Here is a 22340-nt window from a genome sequence, read left to right on the forward strand (position 1 = left end):
CACAAGAGTCACTGGCAAAGTCCCCCTCTGGCTTCCCTGTAGGCCCCATTCAGATATTGGGTGTTTTCTCTCTGCTTTTTTTTCCCTTTAATTATTCAATTTTTTAAAAAGCCTCTTCAGGATAAAAGGCAGTCATTTCATCCTATTAACTTTTGTATTCATTCAGCTAAAGTACTGGAAATAGAATAAAAAATACATCTTCAGGAAATTGCAGTTTCTTTTCCCTTTTATAACACTGCAGCCTTGGAAATTTCAATATTCAAGTTCTAATGACTAGTCTTGCTTTCAATTTTAAAATATAAACATCATGTGTACAGCTGGGCACCTAGAACAAGGTGGGAAAACCTGAGCAGCAGGTTTGCAGTACTGAACCTTGAGCATGGGCTAAAATTATATTTCCCTAGATAATACAGGACAGTGGCCTTGCTCTTGCTGTCCTAGAAGGAACATCCTGCCTGACCTTGCTGCTCCCACAAAATGGGTTGAGGCTGCTGTGTGACAGCCTGTCCTGAAATGAATTCAAACTGTGAATTCTGTGTGACAGTTTGTGGCATCTGGGTGACTCAGACAGCCTCTGTGCCTGAGGCTGTTCCAGCCCAGGCTGTGATTTTGTTAACGTCACAATTTAAGTAGACTTGGGTCTTGTTAGCAGTAATGATGGACTCCCTGGAGGAAAACGAAGGTGGCATTGGAAATGATGTAATTTCATTATCAGCTCTGAGATGGGGATAATTACATCTATCTTCTTCAGACTGAGATGGCCCTGGTCCTTCAGAAGGCAGCTGGCAATCTAACTTCCACCAGCATGCTTATGCCATGCCTCATCTGCTAATTTTCACATCAAAGGCATCACTCAAGGTGACCCAAACCATCATCAAAAGACAGGATCTCCAGCTGGACATGCATACTAGTGTCCAGCAGACAGCACCATGCTGGGGGCATTGGACATGTTTGCAGCCCTGACTGGGACATACATAAAACAAATCCCACTTACTTCATGTAAATATAAACACAGCACGCTGTTAATGCAGATGGCTTGACAAGTCATATAATAGAAAACAGTCTAATAGATAAAATGAGTAATTTCCCACTGGTTACAAAATATCCACCTCAGCCTGACATGGACACTGAGGATTTAAAAAAATGGGTAAGCAGACTAAACAAAATTTGTAGTGCATTTAAATATTTATATTAGAAATTGAGGCATGGGTTTCTGTAGTAATTTTTCACAATGTCTTAGACCGGTGGTTGGCAGCTTACCTATCTTCAACTTCTGAGGAACTTCCTTAACTGCCCTGAAGCAAGTTTGCTTCCTGAAGGGCAAAGCCAGATACTCAGCACTGTGTTTATAAGAGTGCAATGCAGAGAGAAAAGAAGGAAGAAGAAAGGCAAATAAATACCTAACAATTAGCAATTGTAAACAGAACAGCTGCATGGCAAATTATTTTACTTTTCTTTAAAAGCTAATTGAAGATGCTACAGCACCATGTTGAAGGGTTTTCTGAGTACTTAAGACACTGGCATTAAGATGACCTTCCAAAATGGAGCACAAAGTATTCTGCAAAGGTTAACCACATTCGGTTTACAGAGGTGGTGCTGCTTCCTAGGGGCTGTCTGCAACAGGGAAATACCTGATCACTGTGGTGCTTGTGGAATGACACCTCAGGCTCACTATGTAATGTGTGTAGACACACATCTGAGAATAGCTTCCCTGCAGACATACCCATTCCAGAGTAAGAGTATTCATATTGACCAGAGAAGCTATCCTAGAACAAGAACAGTATTGTCACTTCACACCCAAATTTTTTATGGATTAGCTCCCTTGTGTGTTCAAATCATCTTTTTAGGGTAATTCCTACCCTTTCTTTGCCACCCTTTCTTCTGGATACTAAATGCCTAATTGGTCAAGCCTGGTTCTCTTTGAGAGACAGGGTCTACCCCTCAGTATGCCACATAGTTACTAAGTTTGCTTTGTTTAATATGTAATAAAAGGTCTTTTTTGCTTACTATGTTTGTTTGTTTTTTTTAATGTCTCCCACAACACAGGATTTGGCTCTTAAGACTACTTTAGCACAAAGTAGTAAGAGTTAAAGCATTGCCACAAAGTCCTAACTGTAGGAACAGCACTTTATTCCCTCAGCATCTCTATAAAAAAGGAGAGAGGGGAATGAAAGTAACACTCATTTGCCTTCTAAAACCAAAAAAGAGCTCAGGACTTTAGTAACATGTGTTACTAAATATGTTACTGCTTCCACATATTGCTAAAGATGCAGAAATATGAGTCACCTGAATGTCTGTGCTCAGCCCTGGACCTGACAACTCACCAATGGCTTCAAAGGGTGAGGACCATTTCTCTGCAATGTGACTGTTTTAGAAGACCTGGAAAAAACACTCTTTGCAAAGCAGCCAGAAGGGAGGGGAGGATTACATCAGCAACTGCTTCCCTAGCACAGGGGACTGTAAGCAGCACAGCTGTTCTTTGTGGAAATGTCAGAGAGAGGGAAAAAAGGTGCCAAGAGAGCTGTTATTGTCAGAAAGCACAATAGGTGGTTCCAGAATGATGCCTCACATGGTTTCAAACCTTTCTTGAAAATTTTATTCAGGAAGTCCAGGCCCAACTAACTTTCCAAATGGCAAACACTACTTGAAAAACAGACATGTAAATTATGAAATTACCTAGCATCCAGTTTCTCTGTTTCTCTCTAACAGAGAGCACAGCTGTGTCTCAGTGTAGATGCAGCAGCTTATGAATCCTCTCCTGCTCAGTCACAGTCACATCTACAGAATGTCCCAGGAGGATTTCAGGTAATACCCATGACTCTACTTCTCTTCTTGTGTCTGCCTTCTTGGGCCAGCTGTCCCAGAGAAAACAGCAAAATTCTGTTTTTCCTGGGTTCTGCAGGAAGTCACATACCTTCAGAGGCAAAACACTATCTCAAGGCTGTTTTGAAATATTGCCAGTGTATTCCTATGCAGCAAGCCAAAGCAGGTCTCAGATGGACATGTGCTATCTCCTGTCCTCCTTTGTGTCCACGGCCTCCTCAGGAAGCAGGACAGACAGAGGAAGATGTGCCACATGGTACCACACTTAGACACCTTCAGATGAGGAAAAAAATCACACAGATTTTGAATGAAGAAACTGTAAACCCAAATTTTCCCTTCAGTCAATATAAAAAGAACTGAGGTGAAATGGATATGTCAAACTGATTCCTACGTAATCCCCATCACTATGGTCAATGAGAGGTGGTGAGAGGGGACCAGGATTAATCCTCAGTCTATAGCTATGCCATACATCTTCCTCAGTAATTTGTAAGATAGGCAGCAAGTCTGTTCACCCCTAAACATCTAGAAGCCTTCTGTGGTGGCATGCATGGGCCTTACAAGGATTTACAGACTTCAGAGCTGGAGACAAACCGGGATCTTTCTATACCCTGGCCCTTCAGCAGCAGATGTAACTATTCTGCAGTGAGTCAGTTTTATCCTGAGTCCTGCTACTCTCCTGATAATACACTTCTCCAAAGGGATTTCTGGTCAGCGATAAAGTAATGGAATTTGTGTTTGCCAGTGCAGGGAGATAAATTTATTTCACCAAAAATTAAAAAGCGTGAGAAAAGTCAGTGTTTTATAAGATCTGTTGTCATACAACTACCATTGTCACAAGGGACAGGAGAACTGAAGTCTGAGGTTTTACAAATCTCCCACACAGGGGTGTGTGTTTTTTGAGGGAGGGAGAGGTTGTCACAATGATTGCAGAAGCTGGAGTCCAGGACATTTTATTCATATTGTTTCAACTCATTCACCCACATTCTCTCAAGGGATGTTCTGTTTTGTAAAATTGATGTTTCTGCTAAAAACCACATGGTGTAAATGAGTGTGGTTAGAGGTCTTTTTCTCGAAAATATTATTTTGAATCTTTACTATTCTATCTCTCTGCTCTATAGGTGTGAAAAGCAGAAGTTTTCCCATGTATGCAAAACCTTGTTTTCTTCCAAATTAATTCAAATTAAATTCAAGAGAGCAATTTGTTGAAGTCAGTGGAGTAATACCTGTATAGGACTAAGTGAGGCAAAAATCAAGCACTTAGATATGGCTGTTTTCATAACTTCTTCCTCTGTTTGGGTACTGGAACAGCACATAGAACAACTAGAGCAAGGTTCTGGAACTAAACAAATCATCTAAGGAAGAGGAATTGAATTACACTGGGAGAGAACTTATGACTCCTATTTTTTTTGTTGTTTGTTTTATTCTCACCATTTGTAGGGGGTTTTGTAGGACAATTTCCAACTCTTTTAAGAATTTCAGTCCAGATGGTAATTTAACTAGGCAGAGGATCAGTTGATAAAACTCTGATTAGATGTCAGCTCTTCAAGGGAGCTATTTCCATGGCCTGCCTTAACCTATGTTTAGTCTAACAGACAAATGTTTAGAATTCACCAAGACTGCTGAAGTGAAAGTAGTATGAAGGGAGTCTTAGCAAATCTGGTCAACCCGTAAAGATTTCCTTGCTTTTAGCCTTCAGCTCCACATGTTTTGCTGAAGTTAAGTTCTACAGCTCAAATTCACTGTACATTACTCATACATTAATCCATAAATTTTAAGTAAGAAACATAATCAGCTCAGAATTTTGCAGTGCTGCAACAGTGCAAAGTAATAGAGGGAACACGTCTTGGTGTCTTCAGCACCACTGGAGTCAACCACAAGGATCTTTGACAGATCAAGTCAGTCAGTTTATCTTTTTTCTTCCTCTCCTTTAACAAGACAAGACATTCAAGTGAATTGTCCTTTCACTGACTCTTTCACTATTACACAGATAAGAGAAGGATGCAGACAGGGTCTTGCCACCGCTACAACAATGACTACAACTACAACTACACCACTACACCACTACAACTACGGCTTGTGCAGCCCCAGCAGAAGTGTCCATCAATTGATTGATTGAACCTACCAACTTCAAGAGGTTTTGAAATGGCAGAGATCTCTATTCGCAGTTCAATCCAAGAGCACCCAAGAATAGTTCTCCTTTACCAGACAGAAGAAGCATGTTGCTGTCATGCTATTCAGTGTTCAAAGCCACACTTCCCTGATAACCTTGATCTTTTGGTATAGCTGGATCTAGTGGGGCAGAAGTGTTGGAGAGGCAAGAGGTAAGAGAAGAGGTGGAAACAAAACAGGAATTTAGAGGAAGCAAGAGAAAGACAAAGCTTTAGTGTAGCCAGGAGCAGTCAAGTGGAAAACAGCTAAAGAAACCAAAACACAGCCTGGTACTGGTGAGTCAGCTGGGTGGTGTGAGGCCAGCAGGGTGAGGTTCAAGAAGAGCAAGGCCTTGGTGCTGTCCTTGTGTCCCAAGAAGCCCCTGCTGTGGCCCAGGCTGCGGGCAGAGGTGCTGGAAATGTGCTCGGCAGGAAAGGCCTTGAGGTGCTGGCTGAGAGTAGCCAAATGTGAGCCAGTGTTTGCCCAAGTTGGCGAGGAGGAGAGTGGCATCCTGGGCTTCTGTGTCAGCACTAATGTGGCCACCAGGACCAGGCCACAGAGTGACTGTCACTCTGTTTCGGGCAATGGGGAGGCCAGACCTCGAGTGCTGTGTGTATATGTATGACCCTTCTGAGATGGGATTAGTGAGAGATTTCTGTGCACAAATTAAGGTGCCAACGAGACCATTTATGGAACTTAACAATGGGGATTTTATTGAACAAGATAGGTGGGGAGGAGAGATAGGGATGGGACAGAGGAGGGCGAGAAGGAAAGAGGGTGAAGAGTGAGGATGGTGCGCGGAAGATTGAGGGTGGGTTGATATGCGAAAGAGCAAGACTAGGGTGGGGAGGGGAGAGATCAAGCAGAGGTCAGTCCAAGTTGCTTGATTGCAGCAGCATCCTCTTGGTCTGTCCTGACCCTGCAGGTCTCTGCATTTGGCATCCCGGTGGTTCCTTAGAAGGTGAAACCCTAGGGTCATTCATCAGGGGTTAGCAGCTTTCTCCAATTTATGTAACAAGTATCCAGGGAGGTGTTTTCCTATTTGCCATGTGAAGAGAGAATGGGTTTGCCTTCATTTACCTGCAAGGCTGAGGCTCAAGTAGAAGTTGTCAGCTCCTATTGCAGCCTTGAAGGGAAGGGTGGGGATGCCCCTGGAAAATGTAGCCCAGGCCTAGAGTCAGCTCCTCTGGGATTCTACAAGGCAGCTGTCATCCTTGCTTAGCCAGCTCTCCCTGACCAGGCTGCCTTGCTGTTGGCTTGAGGGTGAGGGGCTGGGGCTGGCAGCAGGACCTACCTTTAGGAGGTGGTTGCCTCAGGGTGAGCCCTGAGGCATCTTTGGTGACCGTCCTGGTGCTGGCCCCAGGCTCACTCCTCCAGCTGCCCGCTGAGGCAGCTGAAGGACAAAAGGCGGCGCAGAGCCCGCCGGGCCCTCTTGGCCATGGAGTGCCATCGCCGTGGGGCCGGAGGCTGCGGGACGGCTGCGCTGCCAGCGGGGCAGGCAGGAATGCTGCACGCCAGGGGCTGGGCAGGCACCGGGCAAAGCCCAGCTGGCAGCTCATCCTCACAGGGCTTTTCCTGGGGAGCGGAAGCCCGGCCACAGCCAGCCTCCATGCCTGCTTTTTCGGCCTCCTCCACAGGGTCAGCAGGCAAGGGACCACCCACTGACATATTTAAGTCTTGGAGCAATGCCGTGGGGAGAGGCTGGCTGTGGTACTCGACGCAGGGATCCCTGTCCATGGGAGAAGCTGGTGGTTCTGCTTCCTCCTCTTGCAGTGAGAGAGACGACAGGCTGTATGGCTCGCTGTCACTCTCTTCTTCCGCTTCTCTGTCATAGAGCTCCTCTTCCTCCCACACTTCCAGGAGCTCATTGAGGAAGGCACAGGATGGGGAGTTACCAGAGACAGAGCACAGGCCTGCCAACAGGTCAGGGTGTGCAATCTCTGTGTTGTTTTCCACCTCTCCTGCGGAGTCCTTGACAAGAGCATTGGTGGGCAGCGAATTATCCATGACAGGGCCTGAGTCAGCCAACAACTGCTCAGGAGACACAAGTTCTGAGGACATTTGTGTCTCTCCTGTGGCGTCATTGGTCCCACTGCAAATGCCGTGCTGAACCGAGGGGCCTGCAGCTGGCTCCTGAGTGAGGCTTGATGCATCGCTGAGGATGCACTTGGACCCAAGTGGCCTTTCTGTGTCATCCAGAGAGGAGAAGATGGCTTTAAACGTCTCTTCATAGACTTTGTCTTCTGTCTTCTCCAGCTCCTCCCTCATTTTACATAGACGACGCATCATAGCCTCATCATCCTCTGGGCACAGCTGCTTGCGACGCACAGTTTTCTTGGCTGACCAAGGAATTCCCTGCACCTCCTGGCGGCCACTTAGCCACTTGGAGGTTGTCGAGGAGGTCTTGATGGACCTGTTCTCCCGTAGATACGGGCCCAGGCCTGCAAACAGGTCACTGCAGGTTTTGCCCCCATGCCCTGCCTGCACCTTGATGAGCTCCTCTGTCTCAGAGCGCTCCAGATGCTTCCATGACGGCTGGGTGGCAGTGCAGAGCGGCACACCCCGTGCGGCTGGCACGGGTGGCAGGCCATGGCCCTGCCCTGCTGCTGGCCCATGCTGTTTGTGCAGCAGTGGCTGCCCCTGACGGGGCTGCCCGTGAGCATTCACCTCCTGTTGCTTCCACATTTTGAGTGTTCCTTGCCAGAAACTGGCCAGAATCACCCAGGGAGCTGCTGTATCCTGAGAAGCTGCTGCGTCCTGAGAAGCTGCTGCCTCCTCAGAAAGCTGCTCTCCTGAGAGTGGCCACTGCAGGGTGAGGTAGCCCTAAGATCTGCGACATGGACCCGTGTCACAGTGGTCTCAGGGCATTATGTCACTGCAGGTCACAAAGGCCTGGTGGGCATGGCTGCCCATCCCCCGTCCCCGAGGACTGGCGGTTTCCATGTAGATGCCCCTGGTCAGAGAAGCCTTTTTTAGTCCTCTGCCCTTCGCCTTTGCCTACGCTTGTTCTTCTCCCAAAGGTGTGCAGCTCTCTCTTGTCCCACTTTGTGTGCTCCACCCCCAAACATCCCCAAGAAAGCCCTGTGCCGTGCCAAAGTGTGACTCCCACCCAGCCCACCATGTGTCCCTGCCCCGACCCCAGGTAGGCAGATCATCAGAAAGACAAAAACCTGATTGAATTTAGTCTGGCCACTACTGTAAAGGAGAACAAAACTCTCTGTTAAGAAAGATTTGGAACACCAGAGCTCTGAGGAAAATTTCCCTTTTTTAATCAACACTGAGATGAGGAGAATACAAGGGATGATGAAAAGGCTGAGTTATGGAATGCCTTCTTTGCCTCAGCCTTCAACAGTCAGATGGGTTTTCTGGAGGACAAGCAGTGCCCTGAGCTGGCACACAAGGACCGGGGGCAGACCAGACCAGAGCCGGAGGAAGTTGTCTGTGACCTGTGCAGCCACTTGGACGCTGCCAAGTCTGGAGGCCTGGCCCAGACTCCCTCAGGGAGGCTGAGGGAGCCCATGGAAAAGCTGGCTAAGCCTCTCTTCCATCCTTCATTGTTATCAGTCCTGGCCAGCTGGGGAGGTCCCAGATGAGTGGAGGTGGCAGTGTGACACCCATGCCTAAGAAGGGCCACAGGGAGGATGTGGGGAACTGCCGGCGTGTCAGCCTGATCTCAGGGCCCAGCAAGGTTCTGGAGCAGATGATGGCGAGGGGGATGACAGGGCCCCCAGAGGACAGCTGAGGGATCAGGCCCAGTGAGTGTGGGAGTCAGCCGGGTGGTGTGAGGACAGAGACTAAGTGAGCTTTATAAGTCTTGTCAAGAGAACCCACAGAAGAACCTACTTAAAGTTCACCCCTGCATCTTTTCTTAAAAGATAAATAGGGCAGAAGTAGCCAATTCATACTCGGCAGGTAGCATCCAGAGAGTTTATGTAGCACTGCAAAAAGATAAGCACCTATTTAAGAGTAAACTGTTATTTTTACCCAACATGCAAACAAATCAAACACTTTCATCACAGGCTGTCAGCTGTGAGTCCTCTTAGTGTTGTAAAGCACCACAGGGCACAAAATCACTATGGTATTTTTTGTGTTGGTTGTCAACCTCTGTTTGCCGAAGATTTGAAAAACAGAGGAGACATGTAGCACAGGAAGATCTGAGCAACAATTAGCAGCCCTTAACAAACATAAAATCTGTGAAATGCATTTTCTCTTTGAGAAAGAGACTGTTAACCTCTCTGCAAATACTGAGTTAGCAAAAATATGAAGGATGCAATTTAGCATCTTCTGGCGAGGAGAGGCGAGAAGAGGAGATAAGAGGACAGGACATATTGTTGTGAGGTAAATGGAACAGGAACAAATGGTGGGTTTTTTTTTAAATATCTGGTATGGATTACAGTTCATCAGTTCCAGAAGAAGGTTACTCAATCTTGGCCTCCCCTCACAGATTTCTTTTGTTCACTTGGGTCACTTCACTATTATTTGAACCTAGATAATACAAAAGGCAGATCTACAAGGCTGAATTTGTTTGCTTTCCCAGCTGAACATATTAAGTGCAAGTTTATATGTATACAATATAACTTATTAGATGCTGTGTCCTGTTTTGGTCTGTTCTCTTCTGATTTATTTTGAACTCAAAGACCATAACTGTAAGTGCCTTCAAACTTACAGATACTTAGGCTACTGGGGAAAGAGCAGAAAAAAACTGAAATGTAGCAACCATTACTGTCCAACTTCATTACACTCATGCCTTGGAAGAATAAAAAATGTACTAGAATTTAATCTCCTCTGAGGGAAGAACCTGAAAGCAGCACGTTTGCTAGAAACTGTGCACATTCAATCCACTAAAATTCATCAAGATATGCAAAATTTAAATGCCATCTAAAAATGGACACTGAGAAAATTGACAGATATGGCATCAAGGAAAGTACATTTATTTGGCCATATCTTTGACCCATGACAGCACAACGCAGGTAGAAAGCAAATGTTGAGAACAGAGCATGCTCCCAGCACTAGGGGCTGTGTGGGATGCACAAGATTCTGCCAATCTACTGGCAGGGTCCACGCTCCAGCAGGGGGCCATGGGTTGCAGTAGATACTACTGGACATCCACAGCAAAATCTTCTCAGCATAGCTAAACTGATTTACTAATATTATTAGTAATTATCATTGTTATTAATATTATTAGTATCAACATTTCCATCACAGCCTGGGTTGGAGCAAAGTAGTAGCCACTGGCACTTTCAATTCTGTGTCCCTTCAACAGATCCCAATGACAACCTCAGGCACAGCAGCACCAAGAACAAAAAAAAAAAAAAAAAAAAAAAAAAGAAAAAAAAAAAGAAACACCAGTATGTACACAATGCACACTGCATTTAAAAAAGAATCTTATACATCCTTACTCCAGCAGTGCCATCTTCCCACTGTAGAAACCAACCAAGTAGTAATGATTGAAGTAGAGATGTGCCAATTGTTTAAATCAGAACCAGAGTTGATGCTCCTCTGGGAGCTGACAAGGGCAAGCCACAACAAACTCCTGGGATTTCTGCTCCCACTGCAAAACCTGCCTGGCAAAGAGCTGAGTTGCAACATGTGCTTTTCATACAGAGCACTTATTTCTGACTGTAATTTAGCCTCTTGGCAGAAGATGTTCATACATATCAAGAGAAACAGCCTTGCTCATCCATATCAACATACACATTCTCATATAATAGCAGCAGCATAGTGCACTCTCTGCTTTCAGTGGTCTCCCATGGATCACTGGACAGATTTGGTTAATCATGCCCATCTCCTCTCCATAAATACCTGCTTTGCAAGGGATGTTTTCTGACCTTTCATACTGTTGAATTATAAAATCTACAAGTGAAGAGGTCTCTGTGGACATTTCTATGAAACCATTCCACTACTCCTTTTACATGGGAAGGAAAGTTAAAACCAGTGGAATATCACCAGTACTTACTGCATGTTAAAAGTAACATATAACAATAATGCTTGTCACATATGAGAGAAGAAAAGAAAGTGCCTGAATTATACTTTCAAAATTAGTCCTGTCTGTTCTTAATAAAACACAAAAAACCAAGGCCACGAGTGTACTAATCTTATCCATTCACTAAGTTCTGCAGAGGAGAAAGGAGAATACAACCCTTGGAGCAGATTTCCCTTGCCTTCTATTTAAGAGGTTGCTAAATTATTGAAATTCTGCATTAAAAATATATTGCACCCTGTCTAGTGAATGATGGGACTGCAATGCGTAATAAAGAGCATAGGCTTCACAATACACGCACATGAAATGACTTGCTGATCTAAAACACTTGCTAACTGCCAACATGATTTCAAGACAGCTGAGTAGAAAAAAACAAGTTACAAAGTAACAGACTAATGATTGAATTTTGTAGCTGAAATTTATAGCTCTAAAGGCATTTTATTCACTTATTTTACATTATTCAGATAAATAATGCTGTAAGTTAGTAGAAAAGCAAATAAAAATTAAGATGGCTCCAGCAATTGCAAATATCTTGTCTTACCCTACTTCATACCATGTGTCATAGCAATGTTATGGAGCAAGGCAACTCCATTAAAACAGAGGAGTCAATGGTGATTTTTTACTCCTTTCCCAGGTATCCTCTATAAATATTAAATATATATATTAAAAGAGAGAATGGGAGCAGATACAGCCAATGGCAATGTGTCATTGTTACAAATCTGGTTGTCTGCCTCTACTGCTGAGAAGAACAAGACTTTGTCAATACGATTTGAGGATGCTGCCAGCAAAAATCCAACCAAAATGACAAAGAAATTTTCTGAATATATGACTTGACTTATCCACTGTTACAGTCAGCCTACTTTCTTTCATGTGGGGAGGAAATACTGTACACCATGTAAAAGTTATGGATGATTTAAAGAACTTTTTCTTTGTGCAAAAGTTGTACATCTGTTGAAATCTCTAGCTATTTCACTGGGCTGCTGCTGAACTTGCCTTGCTCAGTATTCAAAATCTGTTGTCAATCAATAAATTAAATGTATGGATAAATCATGTTCTAGGGAGAGCCCAAGGATTCACTGGAGAAATGCAGCCTTTACCAGCTGCAACTTGGTTGAGGCCAAGGGGTTCATTCAGCTTTTTAAGATGTTACAAAATCAGTTCACTTTCTTAATCCCAAAACATAGTTTGGATCCAAACCAGGAATTCTTTGGTGGTAGTGGGGGTTTAATCATGACATGTGACATGTTATAGACTAACAGATACCTCCACTGAGGTACCAGTTCAACACAGAGGGACCAGCCTGGACCCTGCTTTTGAAAGGGGAATATTAATATTAATGGTAGCCCCAAGCAGTCACCTGCATGCTGCCACACAGGCCGTTATTAGTCCAACCTTGCCAGTGAAGTTACTACAAAACCTCAGAGTTTGTGTCCTGTGCTTGTTGGCATCCTTGTGCACCCAGTTACTGCATGGCTCCAGGAGGTATTTCAGACATGCTGTCACGTGCCAAGAAGCAGAATATCAGTTCTAGTTCCTGAACAATAGCTCTTATGGAGAAAGTTATGAAATGCAGTTAGCTACTCTGTGGACTGGGGACCTTAAAGGCCAGACCTTAAAAATTCCCCCAAAAGGTCAAGAGTGTTAAAGTTATCCAAGAAGATCCTCAGACCCGCTAGTCTGCTTCCCTACAGTGTAACAAGCTGTGCTGTGGCTGATCTCAGAACCAGTATTCAGAGCAGGATTTAAGCTACAACAGAGCCCTGCAAGAGCAGTGCTTATCCTCACGTTGCAGGACAGCCCAGTTCTGGCAGATTTGTCAGAGAAATAGCTCAAGGAAAAATATCCTTGTCATGCTGCCAGTGCCAGTGTTAAACTAGGTTAATTGTCAGAGAGCTGCAGAGGTCGGCCAAACTTGCAGCATACGGCCTGTGTGGCTTAATGTCAGGCAAGAAATGAGAGTCTGCTGCTTGGGAGTGATCACCGACCTCCTGCAGCTCCCACCACCTCACTCCTTCCTCCTACCCCACCAGACCTTTGGTGCTTTGCCCTCTTTGGTCCCCATTCCAATGTAGATTGCCTGTTGTGAGGGGGCTTCCAAGTGGGGTAAATGTTTGACCCCTCTGTGCTCCTGTTACATGGGCCAGCCATGTAAGCACTTTTTTTTTGAGCAACTTACAGAAAAATCAAACATAATTGAGATGTAAGTCATTCATAAAAAGAAACATTTCTGCCAACCATAATTGTTACATTGCCTTTCCATCTTGGCAGGGTTTTAGTGTTTTTTTGGCTGGCTGAGGTTTTACTTTTGGCAACAAAATATGTTTGTTGAGATTGACACTAGCCAATGTCAGCCTTTTCCAAAGGTGTGAGAAGCCTTGAGAAAACAATCCAGAAGAATAAAAGGCCTAATTCTGATCTCAAGTGTGTGGAGGTAGGTAACTTTCTTGCATGCATAGAAGGGAATGAAGCAGGATCTTTCTCAGTCTATAACTAAAATGCCAATTTTCCTTATACACAAAGTTCCCGAGCAGAGCCAACAAATTCTTAATGCTCTCATGGGGTTTTTGGTTTCTGGAGCTGTCCTAGACAAATTTATTTCTGCACCTAGAATCACAACACTGGGGGAAAAAATGCTAACCAGTAACAGTTAATCATACCACAAAAACTCAGCACTCTCTAACCTATGCAGAGAAGCCAGGAGAGTGTGCTGCTGGGGAAAGGTACCATCTCTGTGAGAGGGTGGCAGAAGGTGGGGCAGAAACCCAGATCCCACTGTGCTGCTAAAGGGGTGCAATTAATCTTTGGCTAAAGAGTGACCAGACCCAGACATTTACAGTCAACTAAATGACAGCTTTCTGCTGCACTCCTAACGCTAACATAAAACACTCTTGAATGCAACACAATATATTTAGAAGATCCTCTTTGGGCACTTCAATACTAAGAGTTTTATTGCAACTCTTTTGTACTTTTAACAATAATACAGCGTATTTTCAGTTCACCTACATGAGATTCTGCTTAGGGTTTTTCTGGCCTTATTTGTACTAACATTTCAAGCTCTCCTGTGCAAATCTAAAGGCTGGAAATACAAAGAAGCACAATAGAGGCAGGACCATGGCATGAAAGAGGAGGGGAATAAACAAAGCTAAGGACCAGAAGAGGTATGAGGCAGAGGACAGAAGTAGAAGGGCAAGGGAGAGAGATGGTGGAGAAGGGTGAGACTAACTGCAGTGAGGGACTAGGCTGAGAGTAGGTCTTTGCTGGAGATTTTGGGGGAGAGCTCAGAATTCTGAAGGAAAACCAACTCCATGTGTGATCCCTTTGTGAAGCTGTAGCATAGGCATGAAGCTAATGGTAGCCCATGGCACACTCATGACTTTCTGTTTTAATTCACCTCAGCTCTGTTTTCCAAGAGACATCCAATTCTAATATCTTGGAAAAGACCCTCGGAATCCTTTTTATCTCAGTGTGCTTTGTCCTGGCTATTTAATATAGATATCCTAAACATTTAATTTATATTATTATTTAAGAATATTTCCATTCAAGATTTGATTTCTAGCACTTTCAGCTTTAATTAACCTCACAGTTTATCTTTGACACAGATTTCCATAAACACAGCTTTGCACAGAATAAGGAGGCCAACATGTAGCTTTTGCAGTTGACTAACACATGAGCCCAAAAGGTGCTCCAGGCTTATCAATTTTGCCATGAGTATTGCATGTGCTGTGGTCCCCAGCCTCTGTGTGGGGAGGATATTTTACAAGGATAGACTTGAAGCCAGACACAAGTTTCCCCACTGAGTTGAACAGAAATTAAAGACCGTTGGCTGCAGAGTTCAGGGCTGTAAGGGGGCCGGAAGAGTGCACCTCACTATTTTTACCATTAAAAATATTTGCTCAATGGCACTAGAAGAGAGCTGGCACATGCATCTCTCCTTTTAAAACTGAATAAACAGAGAAACTAAATTTTTCTGGTTATTCCAGCCCAAAGTGCTGATTTGAAATTTAAGAGAGTAGTTATTGTATAAAAGTCATATGGGGAAACTCAATCCAGTTAATTTGGCGAGATTCCTTTGACTGTTTCATGCAAAACTCAAGTAGGGTTAATAAAAAAATGTACTCTTTTCACACGAGGGAGTAAGTTGTGCATTTCCACCTAACAAACAAAAGATTTTAAAAAACAATGGCTTGATTCAGATAAATGGGGTAGATCTAGCTGATGGATTACCAGCAGGGACTAAGGCCAGGAGCTGTTTAATCCTTTGAGGGAACGAGTGCCAGCAAGGGTGGCTGCCAAGGACTTCCTAGTGCTCGACCTATGCCGAGCACACGCAATTCCCAGCACCATCCCAGGCACTCAGTCAGCATGGCCACGTGCTGAATTGGGATAAGGCTGAAAAGCACCCCATGCTGCCACATGATTGATGTCCTTCAGGAGACAAGGTGAGGTTATTTACTGCCTTGTCTTGCAACCTCCTTCCCCTCAATTTTATTTCTAAGTGGCTCTTTGAGCTGAAGGTGCAGAAAATCCTGATGTTGAGGAATACCCTGCTGTATAGCTTGTCCTATGATGTGAGAGGGATAGCAATGGTGTGAGCAGTGCCACCAGGTCATCACACTTAGGAAAGTTTCCTAAGAGTGACCACAGGCTGCCTCTCCATTCATATACCATGTTTTTAACTGGAGGGAATAACATTCCTTAACCCAAAAGAATGCTGGGGCAAGTATTTCCTCTATGAAGATATGTTAGAAGATATGTCTGAAGATATGTCTAAAAGAAAGTGAGCAGATGCCTTTCAAAGTCTTTACAGATATATAAAGAAGAAGGCATGGACCCTTGGGCAGGGTTTCCTCAACAGCCGTGTAGACCCTTATAATGGTGCAGGGACACATTGGGCGGGTGTCCCAGAGACCCCTCAAGGTAGATCTCACAGGTTTCCCTTGTTCGTCTGCCAGATGTTTCCATGGGCTTCTCCTCAAGAGGGAGAACCCTGGCTTACCACATGCTGCTCTTCATGATTTGGCAAAGAGCAAGGACAGGAACAACAATTGTGTTGAGATCTGTGCTAAGGGAAGGACAACAAACAATAGCCAGGGAAGTGGTTTTAGTGTGGGTAACAACATCAGGGGACATGTATATGTATGTGCTTCCTGGGAATACCTGTAATTATCAGACTGCTAACAGAAAACTAAAACTACCTGTGTGGCACCCAGCTGAAGTGCAAAGGTGTGGCACAGCCTTTCTCCAACTTAATTTTCTCCTCTTCAAATCTCCTAAAATCTCTTTATTTGTTAGTTTGACTCCAAGGCCTGCCTCTCCAGATGAGTTTTGTGCTATGCTGTAATCCTTATTCTCCAAGTAGTCCATTCCATATTTAGGAACAAAAATGCCCTGGAACTAAAGCAAACCTCAGAAATGCAATACAAATAACATAACTTTTGAACAGAGTAGAAGGGAAGACATGGATTTTGTGAGAGACAGGCCAGTGTAAATCCCAGCACCCTTATTCTTCCTCTTGTGCCAGCACCGGTGATGGTAACTGCATCCTCCCCTATCCTCCAGCTCTTTCCTTGTTCCTAGCAAACCCATCATCCCACTCTTCCTCCTCAACTGGTATTCCTGGTGGCTGACAGCCAAGAAAATGAGTCCTGACTGAGGCCAGTATGTGTATTTGCCAGCAACCAAAGATAGTACGACAATGAAAAAAATGCTTTCTGCCTACTACGGCCTAGTTTTGAGCCATGGTGCAAGTCATCAGACACACTACACACAGCAGGGGCTCTTCAGTCGGCTGTGGGAAAAGATTTACAAAGCTGCTGGTTTGGGGTACAAAAGTTCTGTGGCAGTTAACTTGTGCCCCTGGGTGTCAGGCTTTCCTGGACATCAGTGGTTTATCTGTTTCACTCATAAAATTGCATTAAAAATGTCCAAGTGACCAAGCAACTGAAGAATCAACCTGTAGGTCATAACATTTGTATAAACTGATTAAACAGGACTGAAAACAGTACTTCTCTTTTTCTTTCAACTGCTGTTATTAGAAAGGACCTTGAATCCATCCGACTGATTAATGTATCAATGCCTTGTGCAGCATCCAGCAGCAGCCAGAGGCACTACATACGTGTGGAGGAGAAGGAGAAATTCCTGAAAGGAGGTCAAACTTCCTGATGCCCATTTGGATTGTGTCAGCCACAGTAAATCGTACTTTCTGTTGCCCTGGCCAGAGGCAGAGTGGTGTGGGAGGCCCTGAGCAATGGCTTCTGGCACCAGAGAGCATCCAGGGCTGGAGAGGGGATATGTACCTCTCATTGCTGACTACTGAAGATGCACGTCCAAGCCCCAGTCCACACCCACTCCATTAGAACTGCAGACATTCAGCAGAACTAAGATCTCTGTGGGTTAGAAGGCTAAATAAATAAGAGATGAATAGCTACCGTACATCATAGCCCTTTATCCTGGGAGAATCAGTGAACCTGAATTCCCCAAGAAAAGCAAGTAGGCTGCATCTGTGCCTGTGCTCTGATTAATCTCATTGGTTTGTTTTCCTGGAAACTAGATGTCCCAGATGCCATTGTTTCCATTATAAGTGTTCATCTGCCCTGTTTTGAGCTTGATTGCTCCTGTAGCCTGCTTGGCTTAACTGTTTTTTGTTTGTTTCTTGTTTGCGGTTGTTTTGTTTTGTTTTGTTTTAATTAACATTCTTAAACAAAATGCCAGTAAATTAAAATGAGGACACAGCTCAACACTAGATTTGTTAAATGTTTAAAAACACCTACAGCATACAGAAATCCTTAGCTGTTGTACGCAGTGTGACTAAATTATTAATAGTTGCCATGCACATCACACAAGGATTTCAAAAGGGGACTTTGTGTTTCTGCAAAACACTGCTATTTTTGTCTGACAGTAGGGACAAAATAATTTGAAAATTAGTCTCTTTGATACTCATCACAACTGTTACTAAAATATTCCCACAATAGGCATAATACAGTCATTTTTCAGTTTTGAGAGAATTAGACATTTCATTCATTATCTCAATTAAGATCTTGAAAGTTTATATTTTGTTAAAATATAAACAACACATAATTAATGAAAACATAGTGAAACAAATATCTATTTCTAGTCATAAAAGCTCCACTAACTAGTACAATAACATTCAAATTAAAGCACAAATTAAAGTAGTAACATTTACAGAGATATCATAGAATATTTGTTTTGTGGCTTGGAAAGACCAGCTATGGGGTCATTTGAGGTGGGTTTTTTAAAAACATGAAGATATGTTAATGGATTGTTACAGTTAAATTTGCTTCACAGAAAAAACAACATTCTGCTGTGGGCAAAAACAGAAATACGGGAAAATTCTCTTCTGTCTCAAGTGAATTATTTCTGGTGAAAGGCTTCTCAGCGTTTTGCTACAGGCATGCAGCTTTACACACAGAACATTATGCATGTACACAGACAGTGCTCTACTGGGGGTGTCTAGCCTGATGCCCTCCCCTATACCCAGATCCCCCAAAAGCTATTTACAGAAAATAAAGGAAAAACACGGATTCGGAAATGGAAATAAACCCCAAACCAACAAACACCTAATATATCAGCACAGAAAAACAAGTTGATAAGGAAAAAAGCAGCTTCACTCAGTACATCTCAGCTGCTCCCAAAGCAGAAAGCAATGGGGACGTACTGCTATTATTAGCCCTCCGGATGGGAAGCAGCACGGTGTGGAGCTGTTGGCAAGACGTCACAGGATTTTCTTCACATGTATGCACAGGCACAGACACACAGACAGACCCCCCAAAACGCTCATGGCGAGCCCCTTCCCACCACTCGGGTCAGACAGACAGACAGAGAGCACGATGCCAGCGCGACTGTGCGTACTCACAGCTCGGAGTACAAGAAGTGCAGGTTGCCCACATTGTCTATGTAGTTTGCAGGACTTAGCCAAGGTAGGACCAGTAACAGGAGAGCCTTCATTTTCAGTGCAGTGCTGGCACTGCTGCTAGGTTTCCTCCTTCCCACCGTCTCTCTGTGCTGGTGGGACACACAACGAGAAGCTTTCGTGCCAGCCAAGCCCCTTCTAAGCAAGCCTTTCCATTTAAACGCAATGGTAGCACATTATGAATCGAGCTTAAATCCCTGAAATGAAGCTACACTGCAAAAATCATTGACCTGTAAGAGGATTACTCGATCTGACTCTCAGATGGGTAGATGTGAGGGTTTAGGGACAGCACAGCGTGGTTGGCGAGACAGTGACTTATGCTGCAGAGGAGAGCGATGCTCGGGGAAGAGACCTGCCTCCTGCAGGATTCAGAGTGGTTCTTCAGAGGCAGCTGGTATGTTTACATCACTGCCCACAAGCAGATGGGTTATGAGCTAAAATGCATCACGGAAGGGTGTAGCTGTCTGACAAGGGAGGGGAAAAAAATGCCCCCTGTGGAGTTTTGTAGCAGGCGATATCAGAAGACCACACCTTTTTAAAGTAAAACACTGCAAAAGATCACAGCCAACTGCTGGCTGTTTGCATCTCAGTCTGAATTCCCCAAATCCAGTCAGATGGTTTTGTACAAACATAAATCTTGTAATAATCCAAGGACATGTCTCTTCTCAGGGTTTTTTTTGAAGGATGCAACTGCAAACATTTTAAATAAGGATGCTTTCAGTGGACTGCTCCATGGTAACCAGTGTTTAAAAAAAATGGTAAAGTTCTCTCATCAATTACAAAGCATAAAACAGCAAGCTCACCTTGTTCCATCAGTGACCTCATCTCTGATCAGGGCAAACTTTTGTTTTCTTTCTGAGAACCAGGATTGGTCTGAACCTGAATAATGCAAGTAATGTGAGGACTGCTGACCACGCTGGTGACCTTAGCAGTCTACTTTTATTTATTCACTGAGAACACAATAGTGTTCTGTGGAGATGTCAGGTGGGCTCTGAACTGTTCTCAATGCAGACATCAAATATTTATGATTATTACTGATTTTTTTTAATTATAAAAATCATACATTTTCCCTTCCCTCTATTGATTCACCAGAATTAAAGAGAACAGCATCAGCTCAGTCTGTTTAATCTGTCCCTGGGCATGACAGAGCACAGCATCCTTCTCTTTACTATTAATGGGAGATGGGGTTTCTGCATTTCCAAGAATTAAAGGCATAAGAACCTCAGGTGATGAATTAATGCTGTGCTTAAAAAAAAAAACAAAACAAAACAAAACAAAAAAAAAAGGTACTGTGCAGTGTCGGCAAGAACAAGGATGTAGAAGTCCACCTTTAAGGATCACTCAGAATGTTCCCTCCTATTTCTTCCCTCAAGTGGGAATGCTAGTGGGGTTGCAGTACCTATTCCCTGTAAAACTGAAACACCCAACAGCAGAAGTTCCCTGTGGTTTCCTATTCTCCCTTAGACCTTAAGGTAACTCAGCACTCCCAACCGTTCTGAGGGAAGAAAATCCATGTCATGAGTAGCAAAGAAGAAAAATGTCCAGCCTATGTAGCAATGCTACATTAGAGGCTTTAGGGTAGGAAGACCCTACTCTATCTCTCCAGTCTTCTGCTCCTGGAGTTTGCAACCCTGGGGCCTGGTGAAGGGAACCTGACACAGGGAAGAGAGAACAGCAAGAGATGGTGGGAATATGTTACCAAGACAATTCTTTCTATCCCTGCTTGGGCTCAGGCCAAGCAAGCCAGAAGCACAAGATCTTGAAGATCCTGAGGGGAAGATCCAGGCCAAGCCACTGACATTCAACAGGAAGAGCTAGAATAAAACTTGCCAGGCCTTTACAGGACCAAATAATTGTTTATAGCACTGCAATTCTGTAAGATATGTAGTGAAGGATACTTTTTCTACCACCTTAAGGAAAAGACACTAAGAGACAGGACAGCACATATCCACATAGGAAAATCAATACTAGAAATCAGAAGTTGTGCTGGCTGTGTGGCTTCCATTCAAAAACCAATATTCCAATTTGCTTATTTACTGGGGACTGTAAATTGGGGTAAATTGGGAATGGGTATCCTGCTAATTTTATGGCCACAGCATCATCATGTCAAAAAAATGAAGACAAATGGAGGTCTAAATCACATTACATTCAGCTGTATGTATAGCAAAGGGAAAGGACATTTGCACTAGGGGCTCAAGATTTTGTGGTTGGAATCTGTAGAGAAACACAAATTCAGTGACAGCAGCTCACAGAAGACTGACAGTCCCCTTATCTGCATTTCTGTTGAAATTAACGTTTGAGGCCTGTTAGAGAAGTACTGACCTAAGACAGGAAATTATGAGTAACTTATTTTGTCCCCTTAGCCAACGCAGTGGAACTCCCAGAGCACTGGTGGCCTGGGCTGGGGCCTGCTGCCACTGCCTCTTGCACCATGAGCCAGAAGCACCCTCGCAGGGAAAGCCAGGTCCAGAAATGTGGGGACAAGGGCACCCAAATCCACAAACACCAAACCTCCAGCATGTGAAAAGTGGTCTCATGACCTTCTCAAGGGATTAATAAACCCATCCCTAAAGTTTCTGGTTTTTTTTTTTTTTTGTGGTTTTTTTGTTTGTTTGTTTTAGTAATGCAAAATCATCACATTTTTGGTTGGTTAGGATACCATAACTTTGTGAATAAATCCCTAGTGAGAATCGAGGTGCTTCAGGAAATGAGGTCTCCGGTGCAAATGAGGGCATGTTGAATGGCAGGCTGCAGAGCCACTCCCGGCTGTGGGCTCACAGACTGCCAAGTGTGCAGTATGTGAACATACCTTCCCCCTCTGGCTCAGCAGCCTGCTCACCAGCCATGCTCTGGTCCTCTGTGCTGCCATGTCTGTGCAGGACAGTCTGGAGCCCCGTGCTGGCTGCTCAAGGCTTCCTTCACATTTCCCATGCAGAAGTACACACCTAGCAACATGATTTACACTTCCAAACTTCAGGGGAAGTAATTTCCCTGGGTAACAGATACAGCTCACAGAAAAGTGCGCATCTTAGACCTTATCTCTCCTCAGACCTGAGGTGCTGTTATTGCAGACTGTGGCCAAGTGTTAGTCTGCTGTCAGAAATCACAGCCCTGAAAGTACCTTTTTACCCTTCTACTTTCCTTATAAAAAGCAGAACATGCAAGACAAAAGCAGCAGCACATGCTTTTACTCTGCAAAATAGAGAATCATTCAGTCCTCTCATTGCAGAGGAACCAAACTGCTCCCTGGAGGGGTCTCTCCCAGAGGCAGGATTGAGGGTGATAGGGTGGAGGGATAAGGGTGAAGAGGGAGTCCAGCTCGACTTCCAGACTCTGTCTCTCTGTGAGCCCCATGGTGCCCTGAGTAAGTGCTCACCTGGAAGAAAGGAGCACTCAGGTTCAAACACCAATACCAAACTGGAATATTTTCTGCTCTACTTCTCATATAGGTCATTTGTG

At 44.1% G+C, this 22340-nt stretch overlaps 1 protein-coding gene across 10 annotated transcripts in view; it reads right to left on the reverse strand.

The window, feature by feature from the left end:
• The window catches only part of LNX1 (ligand of numb-protein X 1), a 146684-nt gene that overhangs the window by 47515 nt on the left and 76829 nt on the right, over window positions 1-22340 (reverse strand). Inside the window, exon 1 of one of the 10 annotated variants that reach the window (XM_085577866.1) lies at window positions 18825-20048. The exons of 8 other annotated variants lie outside the window; for them this stretch is intronic. In XM_085577866.1, coding sequence (XP_085433992.1) covers window positions 18825-18916 — 92 coding nt within the window. In that variant the 5' untranslated portion in view covers window positions 18917-20048. Of the gene's footprint in view, window positions 1-18824; window positions 20049-22340 lie in introns of those variants that run through there. One more of the 10 variants, XM_021529229.3, reaches the window with a different exon arrangement.

This window comes from Lonchura striata, chromosome 4 (genome assembly GCF_050655825.1).
Source record: "Lonchura striata isolate lonStrDom1 chromosome 4, ASM5065582v1, whole genome shotgun sequence".
Classification (NCBI taxonomy): domain Eukaryota; kingdom Metazoa; phylum Chordata; class Aves; order Passeriformes; family Estrildidae; genus Lonchura; species Lonchura striata.